The sequence below is a fragment of the Salmo salar genome, chromosome 23, assembly GCF_965601325.2.
Source record: "Salmo salar chromosome 23, fSalSal1, whole genome shotgun sequence".
Lineage (NCBI taxonomy): Eukaryota > Metazoa > Chordata > Actinopteri > Salmoniformes > Salmonidae > Salmo > Salmo salar.
In genome coordinates, this window is record NC_138313.1 from 27,689,523 (window position 1) to 27,712,694 (window position 23,172).

Below are 23,172 nucleotides of genomic sequence, written 5' to 3' on the forward strand. Positions count from 1 at the left end.
CCCCCCCCCCCCCCCCCCCTCAACAAAAACACATAATATAGGCCTTTTATACCACTTACTACTACTACTACTACGCAGTTCAGTTGAATGTGGTTTATACAGCACATGTCGTGGTTGGTTCCTGGCTGCCTAGTTTCTTCGTTCCTTGATGCTGTTACATTGCAGACGCAGTTATGCTGAAGAAAACTACCATCAAACAACTATCTGTACTTAGCTACATACTTGTCAAATTGTAATTCAACACAATTTTAACAACACAGCAATATTATTTTAACAACCATCTGATTGGTGGGATGGTGGAGTAGCTTGCTTAATATAGATCGCAGTTGATTGGTCCATGCATCAAGGGGCGGTGTTTCATGTTCTATGGGCTGGAAAGCCCCTTTCAGAGGGTCTTCAAATCTAAAAAGGAAGTGTTGTTTGTAGGACATGAATGATTAAGTTTGTTCAACTTGAGCATAGGCGTTGTGAGAGTTCTAGCTAATGAATAGCCTAACTTAGCAGGCGTAAAATAAACAAACAATCTCAATCATATTTAGATGGTCGTCCGCGCCAGGGTATCAATCAGCTTGCCTGGCTCTTTGTGTGCGCATGTTTTGTTTGTGTTGAACAAGAACAGTTCTCGTGGCTTGTTAGATGATTTGCAATGTGTTAATGTCAATAAGATTACATAGTGCATACGGTGCTTATTTTTACTGAAAGGTTAGGGAAAGTGGCCTGTAGACGTTGCAAAGTGACAAATAAATAAGGAGTTTGAAGAGGAGATGGGAAATTGTCTAAAATCTCCAACCTCGGATGACATTTCCTTGCTTCATGAATCACAATCGGATAGAGCTAGTTATGGTGACGGGGCAGATACAGACCAGGAACCACCGCCACCATACCAGGTAGGTCACCCGGATTAGCCAGCGACGTTAGCTAATAATGTAACGTTAGCTACAGTACTGGTTTGCTCGCTAGCTAAGGTTCAACATGCAAAGGAACGTGGCGCTTGCAGCTGGCTACCAAAGTAAATACAAATAGCATGCTATAGCTTGCCAGCCAGTTATGTTTTTCAGATGTTCACGTAAACAAACAGTCATAATCAGCTGACTTTGGGAGATATGGCAGGTATATACAGCTTTACATTGTTTATCAATGCTGCACACAGCCATAAACTACCTGTTCTATTGCAGTGTCATCGTTGTTCTTGTTATATTTCTACAGGGATAGAGTGCCATAAATTGACTGTTGCTGCAGCCTTTATTTTTATCAGACCATCATGTCGTCCTCCATTAGAGAGCGTAGCGTCATCGTGATCACATAGTACTGACTCAAAAGGGACTCATACAATGCAAAGTTATCTAGTTATGCATTTTATGAAAACAGGTTAGTATTTATACACTACAGCAAAAAGAGACTGGAGCTGCTCATACTGCTGGAATGCAGTTTAAGTGTTGAGGGAGAGACAAGACAAAGGCAGGCTTTTTTTGTATATCTTTTGTTGTTGCTCAAGGGAGAGTAACAGTATACCAGATATAGACCTAGACCAAAAACTACAGAAGCTCCCATCTTTGCTTTTGGCACAATTAAAGAAAGATGAAATCAAAAGCAGAATGATCATCAGAACCTGTAAGCTTCCTGGTACAGACAATGGCAACAGCCTACATTGGAGAACACAGATTGAACTATTGTGCCAATGAGAAAACAGCACAGTCTTGGTGCTCCCTCATTTTTTTGTGACAATATTTTCCTTCCCAAATCTTGATTCCTTTTCTGTAATTCGGACCTGTTATGTTAGACTTTAGCTGGGAAGGAATGAGTGTCAGCAGGTTAATGGCCCATCTCAAATGAGAAGATAAGCAGGTTATGCACAGAACTTGAGAACTGGAGGGCCCCCTGCCTGAACCCTTCCAGTAAAGCTATCCCATGTCCGTGGCTGACACGGGCCATGGCTTGCCTTACCAAACTATTACAAGACTGTACGACACACATATGGTAAAAGATAATATAAAGTCAAATCATACACAGATTGCATGATGATGCATACCAATTCCCAACCCTGTTCAATAAGTAATTTTCCTTGTAACTTATCGGTTTAGATTTTCCACGAACCTACATTTAGAATATCTCTTTGTTCTTTAAAAATTGACATTCCAAACAACTTACCATCCAACAGGTAGAACCTACGGCTCACACACATCGCACCGAATGTGGAGCTAGCATTCGTCTGCCGATCTTTCAGCACGCTGTGGTTTAGGGACAACCTGCTGTAGACTTCTGACATTTTTTCACACGATTATACATGTAAAATCGGCGCACACACTGTTTGCACATTACATTGAGGTGCTAAGTACTCTCGGTCAGCAAACGCCATTGGTGTGTCTGAGCCCAAAAGTTGACTTCCTATGTCAACGTTATAAGGGAGTACAGAACCTAATAAAAAATGACTTCTTTATGTCACCAAAATGCAAAGACCTACAATAACCATGAGACTACTTAAAAGCCAAGGGAATACAGCCTCTTAACCAGTGGCATCTGTCCAGATTAGACTTTATAATAATACAATAGTAAACAAGCAAAATAAATTACATTACGTAGCACAGAAATGCAGATTTACACAAACCCCAGATCCTGTGTTTTTCTGATGGAAACCACCAGCAGCCACTCGCTTTTTCTCAGGATTTCTCTGTGTTTACTTGAGTCCCTTGGGTCCAGGATCAGGAATTAATGAAAAAGGGCTGGAATTCAACAGTCTGGAGCTGTTTTCCTGTAACAGATTGGCAGGCAGCGTTGTGCAATATCCTGGTTATATAGCTGAGGCGCTTGTTGGATTTTTCAACATTAAGAAGCTTGTTTGAACCTAGGGTTGGGCGATATCTCAGTTATTTTTTTAACTTATGGGTGATTCACAATATCTAAAAATAAATAGAATATTTTCGAATTAAGCTTGGTTGACAAATTAAGGTCAAATACACTGCATTTCAAACAGTCAGCAATAATTGAATGAATTCAGGGTTTGGGAATTCATACCTAGGCTAAAATATATATATATATATAAGCCTTCCACAACTATGAGACCCACTAATAATTTAATTATTTTATAAAAAATAGTTTAACCTGTTTTTTTGCTATAATCACTCTATGAAAATGCTTTTTTGTTACAAATTTAACCAGAACCATGAATAATGCACATTCACTAATAATGACGAACTTCTTGTAGCAGGTATTATAGAAAATGAACACAGATCTCATAAACAATCTCTCACGCACAGGCCTATGTGCTAGTGAGTAGCCAGCTAATCTTTATATTTCAAGTTTAGCCAACTTGGATATATTTGCTAACAAGGTAGAACAGTTGAATTGTTATGAACACACCCTTCTGTCCATCTCCAACTGTTTGAACAGCATGCTGGCCCGTCCACTTTGTTCAGATGATGAAATCAAGTGATCTACCTTATTTCTCAGAATGAGAATGAGTTGCCAATTCCTTACATAGTGTTTTATGCTTATTGTACATTTATAAAAGACCAGAGAGCTAGTATAACAGTCTTTGTCGAAAATTCTGCTATCGGTACATGGTACCTCAATACCACGTGAGACAAACTGAACATTAATTTTCGAGATTCAATGTTCATTGATACTCCCCTTTTAGTAATGTCTGCTCTGCGTGCAATTTGAGGAGTTGAAACATAACCTTTATAACAATATTCATTTTAACTTCTCTATTACAGTAAAATAATGTCTCAATGACTTTCGGTGTTCATATGACCGATTCTGTTGGACCAAACCTCAAATGCAAACAGCGAGTTGAAACCGCTTGTCGGAGAGGAAGGAGTGATCTCTCATCTTTGTTGTTGTGAGTGGCAGAGGGAGGGGATTGAGGGGGGGGTGTGAATGGGAAGATGCACACAGCCAGAGAGGAATAGGTGAAGCGAGAGGTTTCACTCTCGCCAAAATCTGTCCAAAATAACACCAATGCATTTCAGTGGACCTAAGTTTGTTTTTGGACCTAAGTTTGTTTTTGGACCTAAGTTTGTTTTTGGACCTAAGCTTGTTGCCTGCCTTCCGCCATTGGGACAACAACTCCCATTGTTAGGGCGTAGACATGAGCGTCTCGTTATTATATACTGATCTCTGGTGTAAATGGGAAGGTGCACAAAGCACAGAAGGAGCAAAGGAGATGAGACGACATAAGAACAAGCGGACATAAACACTCATAAAAACATAATAAAAAAAGAAATAGATTCTTGCTATACAGGTTTTTGTAATATCGCGCAAAAACAAACATTGGAATGATTTCTATATATCATCCAGCCCTATTTGAACCACGGCTTGAACAAAGGATGGCCAGAGACCTTCTTTAGAGCATGCATCATTTCCAATCAAGACGCTTGCCTTGGGCGCTCGCTGGACATATTCAATCTCTCCCTATCTCAGTCTGCTGTCCCCACATGCTTCAAGATGGCCACCATTGTTCCTGTACCCAGAATGCAAACGTAACTGAACTAAATAACTAACGCCCCTTAGCATTCACTTCTGTCATCATGAAGTGCTTTGAGAGACTAGTCAAGGATCATATCACCTCCACCTTACCTGTCACCCTAGACCCACTTCAATTTGCTTACAGCCCCAATAGGTCCACAGACGATGGAATCGCCATCACACTGCGCACTGCCATATCCCATCTGGACAAGAGGAATACGGCAGGTAGCCTAGTGGTTAGAGCGTTGGGCCAGTAACCGAAAGGTTGCTAGATCGAGTCCCAAGGTTAAAATCTGTCGTTCTGCCCCTGAACAAGGCAGTTAACCCACTGTTCCTAGGCCGTCGTTGTAAATAAGAATTTGTTCTTAACTGACTTGCCTAGTTAAATAAAGGTTAAATAAATGTAAAAAATAATACTTAATATAAGAATGCTGTTCATTGACTATAGCTCAGCATTCAACACCATAGTTCCCTCCAAGCTCATCATTAAGCTTGAGGCCCTGGATCTCAACCCCGCCCTGTCCAATTGGGTCCTGGACTTCCTGACGGACCAACCCCAGGTGGGGAAGGTAGGAAACAACACCTTCGCTGATCCTCAACACTGGGGCCCCACAAGGGTGTGTGCTCAGCCCCCTCCTGTACTCCCTGTTCACCCATGACTGCGTGGCCAAGCACGCCTCCAACTCAATCATCAAGTTTTCAGATGACACAACAGTTGTAGGCTTGATTACCAACAACGACGAGACGGCCTACAGGGAAGAGGTGAGGGCACTCGGAGTGTGGTGTCAGGAAAGTAACCTCTCACTCAACGTCAACAAAACAAAGGAGATGATCGTGGACTTCAGGAAACAGCAGAGGGAGCACACCCCATCCACATCGACGGGACAGTAGTGGAGAAGGTGGAAAGCTTGAAGTTCCTCGGTGTACACATCACGGACAAACTGAAATGGTACACCCACACAGACAGTGTGGTGAAGAAGGCACAGCAGCGCCTCTTCAACCTCAGGAGGCTAAAGAAATTTGGCTTGTCACCAAAAACACTCTCAAACTTTTACAGATGCACAATTTAGAGCATCCTGTCGGGCTGTATCACCGCCTGGTACAGCAACTGCACCGCCCACAGCCGCAGGGCTCTCCAGAGGGTGGTGCGGTCTGCACAACACATCACCGGGGGCAAACTACCTGCCCTCCAGGACACCTACACCACCCGATGTCACAGTAAGGCCAAAAAGATCATCAAGGACAACAACCACCCGAGCCACTGTCTGTTCACCCCGCTATCATCCAGAAGGCGAGGTCAGTACAGGTGCATCAAAGCGGGGACCGAGAGACTGAAAAACAGCTTCTATCTAAAGGCCATCAGACTGTTAAACAGCCATCACCAGCACAAAGAAGCTGCTGCCTACATACAGACCTGAAATCATTGGCCACTTTAATAAATGCAACACTAGTCACTTTAATAATATTTACATATCTTGCATTACTCATCTCATATGTATATACTGTATTCTGCATCTTAGCCTATGCCGCTCTGTCATTGCTCATCCATATATTTATATTCTTATTCCATTCCTTTACATAGATTTGTGTGTATTAGGTATTTGTTGTGGAATTGTTAGATATTGCTGCACAGTCGGAACTAGAAGCACAAGCTTTTCGTTACACATAGTCAGCAGATGTTATTGCAACTGTATGTGATCAATGAGATTTGATTTGAAGCATTTTCGATAGTGTTTTCTTCTCTTAAACAGAGACCTGTCCATGCTTGGTATGTTTGGACAGCCTTGGAGCTGCACGTCTCTTAGCTATTTTCATTAAACTACTGCACAATTTCTCTAAGTTACAAATGCAAATATCTATAATCATCAAACCTTCAGAGTAGAAGCTGCCAACGTTCACAAATGAGCCTTTACAACATTTTTGCCTACAATAATCTCAGGCAGTTTACTCTTACTCTGCGGTCTGTTGTGGGAGGGAGGGAGGGAGGGGTGTGCAAAGTGAGTGGTAATTTGGAAAGCAGCTGGCGAGTGTGCTGACTCATCGCTGTCTGACTCGGCCAGTGGAGAGGGTGATAGGATTGGGCCAGAGTGAAAAGCAGGTCCCGTCACTGTAGCTACAGTCATCAGGTTCCCTGGCATGACTGTGGCACTGGTTATCCCTCACCCAATGACAGAGCAGAGGCCCTGTTTTATTAATCATATTCAGTCTAGCACAAAGGCCATTATCCTGTTGTCAGTGTTTTATGGTCAGACCTCATTGGCTCGAACATCTTGCAGACATTATAAGGCTGCCTGCCTGTCCCTGGCTGTGTATGCCAGGGCTGGAGGCAAGAGAATGATCTAAGACTCACCAGCAGCGTGTGCTGCCCTGGACTGAGAACTAACACTAAATCTCCCCTCAAAGGTGTCATGAGGCCTGGAGGGAACAGAGGAAAAAGCAGTAGAGGCAAAAGGAGGAGAGAACATGTATCACAGACACTTCTCTGGTGATTGGAAGTCTTGTCAGCGTTTGCTTTGAGCCGGCGAGCCCAGTTCGGACTGTGAAGAGGAAGTTTTCTTTGGAGGGGCCGTCTAATGAGCTGTCAGACCTGCTGCAGGAGGGAGAGAAAGGTGTGAGAGTTAGGGAAGAGGGGAAAGGAATGAAAATAGCAAAAACAAAGCTTTGAGCGGCATAGATGCTGACTTCACAATGTCTAAGGTGCTCACCTTCACACAAATGTAACAATGGTGAAAGGAAAATTAAAAATTCATGATTTAAAATGCATACCCAAGGTCATAATTCTTTACCAGTGAATTCCCCAGATGTGTTTTTGTGTGGCGCTGCTCTGTTGTGGCACCGGAAGGGATTGCTGCTGTTTTACGGGCTCCTAACCAACTGTGCTAAAATGGTATTTATTATGATACATTTTTTTTGCATTGTTTGTAACTTATTTTGTCCATAATGTTGCTGCTACTGTCTCTTATGACCGAAAAGAGCTTCTGGACATCAGAACAGCGACTACTCGCCTCGAATTGGAACTGGACGAAGATTTTTCTTTAACGAGTCCAACGTGCAGGATCTACGATTAAGACTATCCTACCAACGGGACATTAACCTCTCTTGGGGAGTTGGGACGCTACCGTCCCACCCACGGTTCACAGTATTCAACAGCCAGTGAAAAATCTGAGCGCCAAATTCAAAACCACAAAATGTCATAATTCAAAGTTCCCAAACATACGACTATTTTACACCATTTTAAAGATACATGTCTCCTTAATGTAACCACATTGTCCGATTTCAATAAGGCTTTACGGCGAAAGCATAAAGTTAGATTTATGTTAGGACAGTTCCAACACAAGAAAAACCACAGCCATTTTCCTAGCAAGGACAGGCGTCACAAAAACCAGAAAACCAGCAAAAATTATGCACTAACCTTTGACTATCTTCATCAATGACACTCCTAGGACATCATGTTACACAATACATGCATTTTTTTGTTCGATCAAGTTGATATTTATATCCAAAAACAGCATTTTACATTGGCGCGTGATGTTCAGAAAATATTTTGCCTCCAATACTGCCGGTGAATCAGCACAACAATTTACTAAAATACTCATCATAAACGTTGATAAAATATTAAACTGTTATTCAAAGAATTATAGATGAACATCTCCTTTATGCAACCGCTGTGACAGATTTCAAAAAAGCTTCACGGGGAAAGCACACTTTGCAATAATCTGAATGCTGCGCTCAGAAAAACACATCATGCAATACAGATACCCGCCATTTTGGAGTCATCTAAAATCATAAATAGCATTAGAAATATTCACTTACCTTTGATGATCTTCGTCAGAAGGCACTTCCAGGAATCCCAGGTCCACAATAAAAGTTGTTTTGTTCCATAAAGTCCATAATTTATGTCCAAATACCTCCTTGTTGTTTGCGCGTTCAGTAAGCTACTCCAAGTGTAGGAAGTGCGGCAAAATGTCAAGACGAAAAGTCAAAAAAAGTTATATTTACGTTCGTTCAAACATGTCAAACGTTGTATAGCATCAGTCTTTAGGGCCTTTTTAACTTAGAACTTCAATAATATTCCAACCGGACGATTCCAATGTCTTGAAAAACGTTTTGGAACACAGCTACCCCTCACGTGAATGCGCGCCAATGAACTCATGTGCTTTCCTTTGTTCGCTCTCTGTTCACCATAGACGCCTCAAACAACTTTCTAAAGACTGTTGACATCTAGTGGAAGCCTTAGGAAGTGCAAAATGAACCCTAAGTCACTGTGTGTTGGATAGGCAATGACTTGAAAGGACTACAAGCACCAGATTTCCCACTTCCTGGTTTGATTTTTCTCAGGTTTTTGCCTGCCATATGAGTTCTGTTATACTCACAGACATCATTCAAACAGTTTTAGAAACTTCAGAGTGTTTTCTATCCAAATCTACTAATAATGCATATTCTAGTTCCTGGGCCCGAGTAGAAGGCCGTTTAATTTGGGTACGTTTTTCGTCCGGCTTTGAAAATGCTTCCCCCTACCCTAGAGAAGTTAAAAACTGTAATATTTTATGTTTCGTCGTGGCTGAACGACGACACGTATAATATAAGACGGGGGGGGGGGGGGGGGGGGTGGTGTCTATTTGTCAATAACAGCTGATGCGTGATGTCCAGGACCTATATACTAGGCGGTGTCAGAGGAAGGCCCCAAAAAATAGTCATAGACTGTTCTCTCTGCTACTGCACGGCAAGCGGTACCGGAATGCTAAGTCTAGGACCAAAAGACTTCTTAACAGCTTTTACCCACAAACCATAAGACTGCTGAACAATTAATCAAATGGCCACCTGGACTATTTACATTGACCCCCCCCCCTTTGTTTTACACTGCTGCTGTTTGTTGTCTATGCAGTCACTTTACCCCCACTTTACCCCTACCTACATGTACAAATTACCTCGACTGGCCTGTACCTCCGCACATTAACTCGGTACCGGTACCCTCTGTAGCATCGTTATTAGAATTTTTTTTACTTTTGTTTATTTTTCTTGAACTGCATTGTTGGTTAAGGGCTTGTAACTAAGCATTTCACAGTAAGGTCTACACCTGTTGTATTTGGCGCATGTGACAAATTAAATTTGATTTTATTTGTTAATGGCTCACCGGCAGATCCTTGGTCTCCCACTCCCACAGTGAACCAGTTGTCTAGCCTCACCTGACCTGGCTGTGCTTCCATGGAAATGGTTGAGGATAGGAGATGGAAAAAAGAAAAGGAATCTTCCTTTATGCTTTCAAGTGTTCATAGATGTTCATTATCAGAGTTACTGTACTTGTTTTCGTGTTGTACTGCACTGTCTTACACAGGGTGTCCTGTCTGTAACATTGCAAATCAGCAATAAAGTATCCAATTGTGTATTTTTATGATAAAATGTTTATCCCAGGCTCTGGTAACTGGGAATAGTTTTCTACCAGTGGAAGTACTAAATTATATGATTACTGCTTCAAGAGAAACAACCCTCAAATGATACTGTAAAGGTAAAATGTTCTTATCGTTCTCCAAGTATGAACACAATGTGGGACATGTTCCCTCGAAAATGAGAGTCATTGTGGCTTAAACAATATATTTAACTGTGATGTTTTTTTTCTTACCGTGTACATTTTTCAAAGTAGTCATAGAGTTGTGTGCTGGGTAAACTTTGAAATCAATATATTTTGTTTGGCATACATTTTAAAGTGAAAAATGGGAGTCTCAGCATAATTCCATTAACGTGGAATTGCCCACAAACAGGATGTTGTCAGCAAGGCCAGCCTCGACCAACATGGAGCCAGCCAGTGGATTGTGTTTACTGTTCCTGTTTGAGAGATCCCCAGAGCCCAATACTACGAATCAGGTTTGAGGAGTTAGCGAGGTTACTTTGGTCAACTCAGAGTTCAACTCAGGATAACCAGTGCCACAAAGGTGGTTCACCTTTTAGCCAGGTACATTTCTATAGCAATGAATCCTTCAGAACTAACCTGCTCCGGAGCAGGCTAACTCTATTTATCCACATTGAAGTGTCTCAGCCACGAGTTGAGGACCAATAAAATCAGATACCCTCCTTCTCAGAAAGGTTTGAGGAAGATGACGGATTACCTTTTTTATGTTTTATAAAAACAAGTATTTTGTTAAAATGCCTATCACATTACACATTTAGTAATGACAGGCTTTGATTGGCTGTTACATCTACACTTGCTTGTTTACCGAGAACCCACCATTTCCCCCTTCATACCCACAGCTTCTGTAAGTGCTAGCGATCCAATAATGTGACATGACTAATCTGGTTAGGTTTTCCTATGAGAAAATGTAACACAACATCCAGTGATGTTTTTGTCCCGTTGTGTCCCTCCCTATACGCTACGAGGGTGTACAGTACATTTAGTGTTTTTAAGTTCTTCCTCAGGAACCTCCTGAAGATTTGTTTGTTGTGAAAGCAGCATCTTTGCATCACTGATGGCATTGCTGTTTGAAAACCTACTGAAGAACAATCTGTGTAATCAGGCTTTCTCTTTATCAAAAGAGGCTTGGATGGCTGCGCTCCAACATTTATCTGTGGAGCATGAAGCGTGTGTGTGTCACTGTTGCTGTGCATCTCCCGGGCTGTGCTTCAGTGCCAGCCTCTCAGACAAGGCTCAACGGTGCAGCCAGTAGAGCCTGCCATTGTTTGTTCCCTGGAGGAAGCCACTGTGGGAGTGGCAGGGTCCCCGTGGTTACTGGTCTGTGTGGATGTTATGGGCACGGTCCTGGAATTCAGACTGCAGGCTGAGAGGACGCATCTGTATGCCGGTTTGTCTGAGCTGAGGGGTTGGAGAGGATGGTAGGGCTTGGTTTTGTTTCTCTCCTATCTCGCTTTCTCTATCGCTTTATCTCCAGTGAGTTGGTGGGGGAAGGCTGGCAGCCGTTATTGTCTGCTGAGTGCCTGGCTGCCCGGGGCTTGGCAGTGCACATAGATCTGCTCTGTGGCTCAGCTCTCTCTTTCTCTCTCCTTCAATGAGCTGTCTGTCTTTCTGCTGTTCCCCTTTTCCTCATGCTAACACTTATCTTCAGCTCACCCATTACCCTTAAAGGAAAACGCCACCCAAAAACCATATTTTGGTATTTGTTTCATTAGTCCATTGTTGATATAGTCCCTAAATGTTTTGCATGTCAGCAATCTAGTTTTCAAGATGTAACTTTCAAAATACAGAAATCTGGCACGTATGAAGGCAAGGCCAACTTCTCGCTTACCCCTCTTAAAAGACATTCAATTGAAAGATTTGATATTTGTTTTACTGTTTGTCCATCTTGAGACGCCGTAGGCAGTATACACTTCCTCAAAATAGTCAGTATTAATCTGAGAGAACTCAAGAAATCTGTTATTAATTGACGTTTTTGCCGAATACAGTTTTGTCGCGCCATTTTACATCTATCTAAGATGTTTGCTGCAGTATTTCTCAAGTAAAGAAAATATGCATGAAAACTTAGTCTCTCGTTGAATGATAAACTCTTAATTGAAGAATCCCTACTGTTGACAAATCGCCAACGAAGGGGCGTAAACTTCAGCTGCCTCGAGAAAAAATGTGTGTGCTAGTTAGCGGTGGTGCGCGCTAATAGCGTTTTCAATCGTTGACGTCACTCGCTCTGAGACCTTGAAGTAGTTGTTCCCCTTGCTCTGCAAGGGCCGTGGCATTTGTGGAGCGATGGGTAACGATGCTTCGAGGGTGGCTGTTGTTGATGTGTGCAGAGGGTCCCTGGTTCGAGCCCAGGTAGGGGCGAGGAGAGGGACGGAAGCTATACTGTTACACACAAACAACCGAAAAAACCCTTGTTGTAGACCAAAACGAACAAAAACGTCACAAAATGCCGTCATAATATATGCACAAACTGTTCTGAACTGTTTTGGATGGGAAGCATGTGGATGCTTTTATTTATGGAGATTAACAATTTGAATACTGCCCTGGTTTTTAGTATTGCCAAGTGCCATGATCACTCGGTCTCATTTTAGTCTTGAGGCACTAAATCGGATAACACTGGCAAGCTTTCTGATTAGGTAATTGAAGGGTGTCCATTCTAGTGACTTCAAGTTAAACTGGATAACAGGGATGCCCCAGGACCCAGTTTCCCCTGGGTCCACCGCAACACCCCCAGCCAATCACACAGCTGCCACTGCCTTTCCCTAGTCTTCTGAAAAAGGTATTCTGACACTTAACAAAAAAAATAAATTATAATCGGTCTGCCTGTTTTTGTCACACACAAGTGGACAGGGACTAGAGAATTAAGGGCTGAAAATTCTAATGTCCTGGTCATTTTGTTTGTTAAATGCTGACTGTCAGCTTTTTAAAAAAGCACAGAGTGACTGTATAAGGGCATGAGGGACTGTGACTGAAATCCCACAGGAACCTTAATCACTCATGTTTCACTTTTGCTTTACACTTCAGTGCCCAGTGCAAATAACGTAAGATATACATTTTTTTGCCTTTACGTTTATTAAAACAAAGTTTTAGTTGAACCATTCACATTTGCATACTTGATGTTATGTTTCTGACATTTAGTTAATGTGTGTACAAAGAAAAATAACTTATTTTACACCCAGAGACTTTCATTTGACTGACTGTGATCCAATTTGAGGTGAGCTCGGATGACTACTGTGAGGAAGGTTTCCATGAGACAGCACTAGTGCCTGAAGCCCATTGGTCTGCTGTGATGTCATCTCGGCGTGACTGAGGCAGAGTGGAGATGGCAGGCGTGTTCTGACATGTATTTGCAGCAGTCTCGGCACTGAGGCCACCTGATGAAAGGGCTTAAGCAGATTCCAAGGGGGTTGCATTCTGAGGGCTGAACCTGTTTTGTTGTTTTAAGTACAGCTTTCACCCTGCACTCATTTTTTGCCAAAGAAAGGTGCTTATTTATTTTGGTCATCCAGGTTTTGCTATAAGCCCACAGAGTCGAGACTCCCTCCCATCTTTTGGTTACATACAGTACTATGCATGTCCTCACTACTTCATTGCCTCACTTGTATCATTTGAGGGTCAGTGTTGGTTTTGAGTTAGTCTGTAACCTGCTTGTCACTTCCTGTGAATAGGTGTGGCAGGCAGTTGTGTGAGCTAAACATCTGACTGGACTGGGACTGAGACCGTGACCTGGTCTGAACTCTCGTCTCACAGCCAGACTGACAGAAATAACCCCGGAGAGGACGGATTGGGAAGCACAGGTCTCTACAGACCATGTACTCTCTTCATGCAGACACACCACAGAGCCATATCATGTACATTATAGCCTCACATTGAGAAGATTCCCAGATCATACATTTGCTAGGCCTATCGCTTTGACGGGTTTTTGTGAACTCCTGACAAATGGACACCATAGAAACCTTGATTCCTATTACGTAATTCTTAAATGCTCCACTTACATTCAATTAGCGGAACAAACTAAATGGAATGGTATTTGGAAATTAATATAATCTCTTCCAATACTATTGGGAATAGGATTGTTTTTTTGCTTATTAGGCCTAAATTATGCTGATTATCAGAGGAGATATTGTCACTTTGAAGAACATTTAGGTCTGACTGCAGAGATTAATTTACTTAATTTAAGTGTTAAAATACTTGCTATGTTAATCTGCAAATGCATGAAGTTGAGGTCTTTGACATGCTCGCCATGCCTCTATGAAAAGTTCTGATGTAACACTGTGTCCAAATAAAAAGATCAGTCCGTATTTCTAATGGCTAAGCGGAAAAGGCGATTTCATAACCAGTGTAAGCACTGTGTTTGTAATATTAGATGGTATGTAGGATGAGAACTGGTGAAGTTATGGTTGATTTAGGGAAAAGTAGACCAAGTTTCTGTCAGGATTTGATTATCTAAATAGGGTAATGAACCTTATTATTTATTTTAGACTTCATGTGAAAAAAAGTTTCGTTTCTCAACCATCCGCCAACCACAACACAAAGGTGGAACAGAACAGAGGTGAGAAATGAGAATGAAAATGTGGTCTGAATTTTCTCTTCTATATGAATCATGCAGGCTTTGTTGGTCTGACACAGCCAGCTATTTGACTGCATTTTGTCATCTAAATTGTATCAGTGTTGGATATGGGACTATCTTTGACTGCAGGAATGTATGCAAGTGTGCTTTACTCTGCTTTTAGTGATTGTAACCCTCACATGGGCTTACGACATTCAGTCTGCATGCTCTAATAGCTTACCTGCTGCCAATCACCCCTTTCAATGGTAACTGATTTCAATAGAATGCTTTGGTTATTGCATTTTCTCAATTACAGCAATTTGATCTGAAAACACCCATGTTCCCTTTTTGTGAAATTGCTCTGACTTGGGAAAGATTGCCACCTACTGGATCTGGCGTTTCAAACCTCCTCTGATACACTTGTTCTGGTTATATTACAGTGATACTCTGACTTCATTCATATCACTTTTAACTTGGTTGTTTGAATGCAAAACAGTGTAATGGTATTGTAATTTATATTTCCAATATACAAGCTGCTGCTGTTCCAGTAAACCCATTGATGGTGATGGGGTTTTTTTTTTTCTCAATGTCTGGGTTTTCAGTAATTACCAAGGTCTATTCTCAGGCCTCCGTCTGGGAATTTCCACAGTGCTACACAACTGTTTTGTCGTTCACCACGTAAGCTCTAATGCCTCCTACATATTACTTGAATGTTGTGGTTGGAAAACACTGTCTATTCCACGAGTTATATATGAGGTCTGAGTTGTCTCTGTTTCTAAGTGCATGTTTCTGTGTGTCTTTGTGGCCATGCAGCAGGAGCTGCCAGTGTACCACCCCACGCCCAGTCAGGCCCGCATGGCCAGCCAGCTGACTGAGGAGGAGCAGGTCCGCATTGCCCAGCGCATTGGCCTCATCCAACACCTCCCCAAGGGAGTGTACGATGCTGGCAGGGACGGCTCCGAAAAGAAAATTAGAGAGTGAGTACCACCGGCACCAGCACTCAAACACAAACACAATCTCCAAGAATTAAGACACTTTATTATTTTTTTACCCCCCCCCTTTCTCCACAATTTCATGATATCCAGTTGCGATCCAATTACGATCTTGTCTCATTGCTGCAACTCCCCAACGGGCTCGGGAGTGGCGAAGGTCGAGTCACCGCGCCTCTTAACACCCACCCAAAGACAAAAGTGTTATCATGTTGGATGAATGTGCCTCGTACTGAATGACAATTGGCATCTGTGTAATCTCTGTATTCACATTCATATCACTTACTGGTGCAGAATGTCAATTTGTACTAAATAAATGCAAATATTGCATAAGATACAATTTATTTCTCAATCCCACATCATACACATTCTGTTGTCTCCCCATCTGTGCAGGTGTGTGATTTGCATGACGGACTTTGTGTATGGGGATCCCATCCGGTTCCTGCCATGCATGCACATCTACCACATGGACTGTATAGATGACTGGCTGATGCGCTCCTTCACCTGCCCCTCCTGCATGGAGCCAGTGGATGCTGCGCTGCTCTCCTCCTACGAGACCAACTGAGACACAACACCACCCCCCCACCACCACCCCTGCTCGCTGTTCTGACTTACTCCCTTACTCCACCCATGCTTCCATCTCCAGCACCCCCACAACCAGCAGACAGCACTTCCAACAGCCTGGAGAACCAGGGTCTCTGGGGGCAGATGTGGGCTGTGTGGTGGTGATGAAGGGTGTTGTAGAGGGTTGGTGGAGGCCATGGATGGCTAATCCAGAGAGGGGTCCTTTGCTCTGAGCTGGCCAGGTCTGCTGGACAGGAAAGCCCCGACTGGGGAAGGACATTGGATATTGGTGATCAAGACTAGATCGTCTCGTGTCACCATCCATCCACACCCAGAATTCCCCTCTCTCACTACCACACTGTTGTAGTAAATGCCCTAGAAGGGAGGGGAAGGAAAGCAACAAAACTCTCTCTAGAAATACTGATATCTGCAAATATTTTCTCTCCTCATTGTGTTCAACTCAACATCTGTTCCAGAAGTCGTCTTAAGGGCTCAGTGGATTACATTTACTAACACAGATAAGTAAACGATTATTGCACATGTACACAAATCAGAGGAACTTGCACTTCTATTCTAGTCTCAGTGGAAGAGTTCAGCATATGCTTACAAATGTTTGAAAATTATTTCAGATTTTCCCCATTATTTAGTATCTGCAACATGTTTTTTTTTTCAAACCATTGTAATTGTTTCAGCCCAATGGTAAGGTCTGTTTTCCTGAAGTTGACATTTTATCCTTAATTGGTGAGTTTCTTAGACTAATGATGAATCAGTTAAAAAGTGTCCCTATTGGATGAAGAGGTTTGGGGTCTGCACTTGATTATTACAAAGGATTAGGCCTGTTAGGGTTTGGTCAAAAGGTGTTATCGATCATAATGCTCCTTAACTGCTGTTGCTTAGCACAGTTCTTAAATTGCACATCAGAAATATTCAACGTTTACTGCACCCAATTCAGCACAAGTGTCTTAATCTTATTACCAAGTACGCCATATGATTTATCATAATGCATACACACTGGAGTCATTGAATTAATTTACATGAATTTAGTCACATGCCCTAGAGCAGTGGTCACCAACCTGTCTATCGCCATCGACTGGTCAATCTCTAAGCATTCCTAGTCGATCACCAAACATTTCTGTAAAAAACCCAACAATAAAGTCTTGCGTTCCTCATTTTTTTATTTGTTTCGCGCTGTTGGTGGTAGGTGCACTTGATTCAGCAGCCCTAGTGCTGTTGGTGGTAGGTGCACTTGATTCAGCAGCCCTAGTGCTGTTGGTGGTAGGTGCACTTGATTCAGCAGCCCTAGTGCTGTTGGTGGTAGGTGCACTTGATTCAGCAGCCCTAGTGCTGTTGGTGGTAGGTGCACTTGATTCAGCAGCCCGGGAAGGCAAAGTGTTCCCCTTTTGAACCATTTCATGTGTCTGAAGGTAGAACTCTGCCTACCTGGCAGGCCAGTAGAGCAAATCAACAGTGCACCTATAAGCCTAATGCTGGCCAATCAAATGGCTCAGATAACCGTGTCTGCACAGTTTCCTCGAGCCATAGACTATAAAAAGACGCATCAAACGCACAGCAAAGTCAATACTGTGAGATTTCAAAACGTTTAAAACTATGACCTAGAGAGAGACTCAACGAATACAGCAAAGAGATGCAGTTTTTATGAGTAAGTTCATGTTTAAGGTGTTATTCAGCACTGTCAACACGATGTTCAACACTTTTATAAGCCATAAAATGCACATTCTCCCTACTTCCACTCAAGCTACACCCAGCACTGCAGCTGCAATGAATGAGTATAGCAAAGTGATCCAATAAGCTTGCCTTGTTATTATTAGCGGCTTGTCTTTTTTAATATCAAGGAATATTTCACTTTCTCTGGTCATTGGAGTAACAACATTAATTGGTGCATGAGGCAGAAATAATGCAGTGCGACTTGAGTTTCGCCATCAGCTGGAAGACTGTCCCCTTTTCTAAGCGGGGGGGGGCGGTCAGACGGGTGAGAGGAAGCATTACCACTGCTCCCTCTTTTTCCCTCAGACTGACCATCAGATGCAGTCCATCAGTCCAGTAAAAAATTAAATAAAGAAAAATAAGCTGTGCCTCACAAGTAATACAACAAATGATCTATTACCGGTGCGATCATATACCAACATGTTTTAAAAATATTATTTCTAACTGGTCTGAGAAGAACAACATTGGCAGGGCAATTCAAGCATAGCCAATATGCAGTGGTAATATATTGGGCCTGTAGCCTAGTGCACAAACCTCATTGCTACAGAACTGTTTTTAATTGGTTAATGTTGCTTAGGTTTTTTACGTCATGTAAAAAAAAATTACAAAAATCTGAGCGGTAGATCTTGGCTTGCATTTTGACTCAGTGATCTTGACTCAGAAAAGGTTGGTGGCCACACTGCCCTAGAGTTTATTTCTTAGTTCAGCATATGAGCCATCACATTGTTGTGCAAGGGGTTTGGATGTGATGGTGCTAACCACCCCAGCTTCTTAGATTTTTGTAGTGAGTCATCTGTCTGAGTATGTGCATTTTTTTTTTTATCCTACTTGTAAATAATGTTTTCATAATTAAAAATAGAAAATATCCCTTGTGTATTATCATAACATGCTGGGACCTGTTAACAATTGTTCAATCAGCACAGTTGGCTATAGCAAAAAGTTCAAATAATGGGTATGGTTTTGGTCATTAATTATGTTGCTGTATTTTGAGTGGCAAAAATTTAATTGAATGTATATTGGGAAAAAATTGTGTAAGTTTTTCCAAAATGGGGACAGGTAGCTCTCGTGAGGTGATCATTATGATTTAATCAGAAAGTATTTAAGATGTACTTTGTTAAAGACTACCCCTAAAAAGCAACTTCTTGTTTTGAAAATGGCCAATGTGATATGAGTCAGAAACATTTATTCTAGTGTCAAAATTGACTACAAAGTGTAAATAGGATAATTTTGGTCATAAAGTTGGTCTAGTACAAAAACTGAGATTTGTGAGATGATAGGAAAAAATGGTATGTCATGGATTGAAGGGTATCGTAACCTTTTTCCATTTTATTTTTAAGCCAGCCCACAGCTGGCCGCACCAAAGTAATCATCATTTCTGAGCGCAGCTACATGCAAGAGGAAGTTGCCGCCACTATTTTGACATAGTTTTCTGTCCTAGAAAGGAAATGCACATTTAGGTTCCACCTACGAAGAATGACGAAAGCTATTTATACCTATTCACAAATTGGGTCTGGGAATTTCCACAGAGTTGATAAATGTCAACAAATGAGGCACTGACATTGTAGGTAGCTAGCATGCTAACCTTATCTAGCTAGCTAGCTATCTTGCAAACCTTATCTAGCTAGTTAATGTTATCTTTTGTTTTTACTATATGGTATTCAAAAGCCAGCTTGGCTGTATGGCTGGTTCTGGAGATGAATTTGTCATAAGCATCGATTTAGGGAAAACCAAAGCCACAGATAGGCCAGTGGTTTCTATCTTTGACTTTGCCATCTATTGTTATCTCTGTTTGGGCATTTTCTAATAATTGTGGCCTCGAATTTGGGATATAAATATTTAGAAAGAGTAATATGAAGCTCTGGTAATATGGATAACTATTGAAATATAATATGTGTTTTTTTTTTTTTTACATTGTAATGGACACGGTGCAACCTTTGGTAGGAAGATTGCTGGAAGGCTTCAGCTGCAGTACAGCAAAGCCAAGTCAGCCCGTGCTCATGGTTCTCACAGTGGAAGTGAAATGATAGACTACAATGACTATGATCATGCACGCCTCAAATGACATGTAATTAAAGTAGTGAAGCCATTCATCTTGGGGAGACTGGGGCAGCGGGTTTTCAAAATGCTTTTCTACCATTTAAAAAAATGGTCAGATATATATATATATTTTTTTTAATATAGACAGTCTAAAAAAAGAAGTGAAAATTGACAAATTATCCAATGGATTATGATCATTTTCTGGTCAAAAAAGGGGAGGTGTTTGCACCCCCATTTTAATTTGCTCCATGTCTCAGGCTCTTTGGCTCATCTCAGTTGCGAAGAGAAATAACTTTGCAGCTGTTTCTGATTAATAAACAATGCCATATTGGTGGGTTGTAACATTCAAATAGAACCCAGTGCTGAAATAATGTATATGTCATAGCAGAGGGAAAGACACTGCATTCACAGATTTGCACAAAGTGGGAAGTTTGGATTTGTCACTTCAAGCCCAAATATATTGTACTTTGACTAAAACAATTACTTAATGGCTTAAATTGTTGTGCAACATAATGGGTAAGCTCTGGATTTAAAAGGTGGATTTCTACTGCTGTGAGCATTTTAAATCAACTATACATTTTAAAAATTCATATAAATATTGAAAGAGTTTGAGACAACTAAAAGATGTGCAACATGAAAATATTTATCCACTTTGCCAGGGTCACACACCAGCCGGCTGAAGTTAAATGATTTGGCTAACTCTTCCCAGCTGCGAACACACACGAGATACCCATATCAAACCAAACCCGAAACCAACTCGTCTTTGAGTTCACTCATGGTCGCCAGCATTTCTTATCTGAACCAAATCTCAAACGAGGCCAAATCAGGAAGTGCAGTTGCCTTTTAAATTAAAACCTCTTAAAACTTTATATTTTCTCATAGTTGGGGGTAAAATATGCCCATTTCCACTATCTTCTTAATCACAGGTAGTATTTTGAAAAGGGGTACATTATATATTTCACAGAGGAAGTAGTAACTTGTTATCACTGTTTTCCCCTCATCCCAGACAATAAGGGAGTTCTATTAACCTAAGCTGCGGAGCACCGGTCTATGGCCCGTGACATGAACGGGCGAAAGCGGTGAGGGAGGAGCTCCCTTCTCAAATCGAACAGTAATCTGCGCTGCTCGGTCATGATGTCAACAAGGCACCATGGTGCACCATCCAGAAACGTACATCTCTTTTCCATAAAATATATAACGTTTTATCTGCCTTCATTGGGAAGGCAGATAAAGCATTTTTATCAACAGCAATCACTTTTGCATGTGAATAGACAGAGTCCTACTCATTGCGCCACGTGCTTAATCTAGCCTAGGCTACGCCGCTTTTGTTTTGAGCCGACTTCACCGTTGGCTTTGAAAGGGGTCACTTGGCTCGCCCCAGGACGTAGCCCGGTTCCAAAACAAATGCAATCACTTTTCAGCTGGTGCAAACTCCTCCCACCGGGGTAACCCAGGCCAGATAATCAAATCCCCTCATTAAACTCACCACTGCCAGCTCTCATTGGCATTAAAAAGTGTTAGTCACATTCGTAAGGTATGCCCTTTGCACGTAAGGTGACATAGTGATACAGATGAAAACATGCCTTGAGTGATCATAATGGTTGTGTGGGGTGGGGGTATGTGGAGCTCCATTACCTTAGATCTTATGAGAGAGTTATTGACTGGCTCCCAGGCTGGCATGGGACCAACACTAGCTGAAAAAGATGAGATGCCTGAAAATGACATATCCTAGGAAGGGCCTGGTTGCTGCCCATGAGTTTTGAGGACGCTAGAGATTGTTGAAATCCTGAAAGATGAAGCAACAATGTGATAGTGTACTTCAAATTATCCACTGCCCCCAACAGCATAAATTACAGGAATGCACTGCAAGGCTGGGCAGATATATGTAAGGTATGTGTGTTTGTATGGGTGCCTGTAAGAATTGTCTTTGTGAAGTATACATATGCATATGATATGTACTACAGGCAAATAATAAATAAAAACTATGCTATGGAACATGTTTGCATATGTGATTTATTTAATGGTGTCTTAAGGCTACTGGCAGGCCAATTCTGATCTTTTTTCCACTAATTGGTCTTTTGATTTTGGTTTGCAAACTCTCGAGACACAAGCAATTTGTGTTGTTTATATAAATGTTCTCCTTACATTTCCGGAATTAACCATCCAACAGTTGCTCATTTTGAACTTGTAATTGAAAGTATGTCCAGTAGAGGGAAGTCACATTAATAATAAACTTGCCTCCATGGTCAGAACACATTGTATTTCCAACCGAGTATAAGAATCAATCTGCAGAATAGAAAAACAACATTCACAATTGCTTTACACATAAGACATTGACCTATTTATTCACTGCAGCCTATAACCCAGAAATGTATCTCGCTTTTGCACATAGACAACCAAGTAGTAATCCTAGAGTAGTATTCAAGTAGAAAAACCATACTACATCTAATCTGGTCTACACAACCTGATCCGCCCTGCAGCGCACACGCCACACTGAAGGCCTGTGGAAGGAAGCTGCCTTTTATGAATGCTCTCCTGTCACTCTCCTGAACCAGAATACACTGCAGAAAGAAATACCTATGATAAAGGTAACCAATTCAAGTCCCAGTGTAGATAGAGGTCATGTTCCAACAGTTGGGCATGACACAGAGGTCAAAGGCTCTCTGGATTCTCTATTCTTGTCGAAGTAGTTTTTAGTACCCTACTCCGCTGGGTGTACTGAGACCAGAAGTTGCATCAACAGTGTTAGCGGTGTGTAGATGTGGATCAACACTGAATGCAGGGCAACTTAGTGAGACAAATACAGTAACAGAGGATGAGTTCATATTCAAGCTCAATAATTGCACTTCTACACAATTTAAAAAATAAAATTATATTTGGAAAACAGAAAAAGAAAAAACAATTGACCCCAGCCATTAATTATCACCGCAATATTAGGTTCAAAGGTCTGTGGAACGGTGTGGACAATGTCAACCACTACTCAGCCTCATTATAAATGGACTAATTTACTTGTGGAACAGCGCATACAGTGCCACATGAAACAGATGCACAATGTAGGCCTATGCTCAGTGCTTGACTTGGACTGAAATAGGTTCGGGACTTATTTAGTGTGCCGGTAGTGTTTATATCTAGGTGCAGGAGCTCCACAATACTTTTAAACTAAGATTCTATATGAGGAACAGAAGCTCAAGCAGTAGAACATTTGAGGTTCTGGTACTCAGCTCCAGTGAGCTCCTGCCCAAGTCAAGCACTGCCTACTATGCTATCAAGTCACAAGAAGTTGGACTTCACTTGCCTACATCAATGTGAAAGTAACCTGTGCATAAAACAGCTGACCGCAAATGCTAACTAGGCCCCTATGCCAGATAAATCATATATATGCATTGAAATTAATGGCATAGGCCTGCATCAAAGGATTTACTTAGGCCTACAATTGACAAGCA

At 41.7% G+C, this 23,172-nt stretch overlaps 1 protein-coding gene across 2 annotated transcripts; it reads left to right on the plus strand.

Annotated features, from left to right (window-relative positions):
- The first annotated feature begins 371 nt into the window (after window positions 1-371).
- On the plus strand, window positions 372-21,724 carry LOC106584326 (RING finger protein 11). Of its 2 annotated transcripts, XM_014169478.3 has the most exons (4): window positions 372-887; window positions 15,017-15,092; window positions 15,228-15,391; window positions 15,797-21,724. In XM_014169478.3, exons 1-4 carry the CDS (start codon window positions 796-798, stop codon window positions 15,966-15,968), a joined length of 504 nt encoding a protein of 167 aa, XP_014024953.2. In that variant the 5' UTR covers window positions 372-795; the 3' UTR covers window positions 15,969-21,724. The 2 variants fall into 2 exon arrangements, with proteins under 2 accessions (XP_014024953.2, XP_014024955.1); XM_014169480.3 differs by lacking the exon at window positions 15,017-15,092 and having other exon boundaries at window positions 380-887.
- Window positions 21,725-23,172: the final 1,448 nt, after the last annotated feature.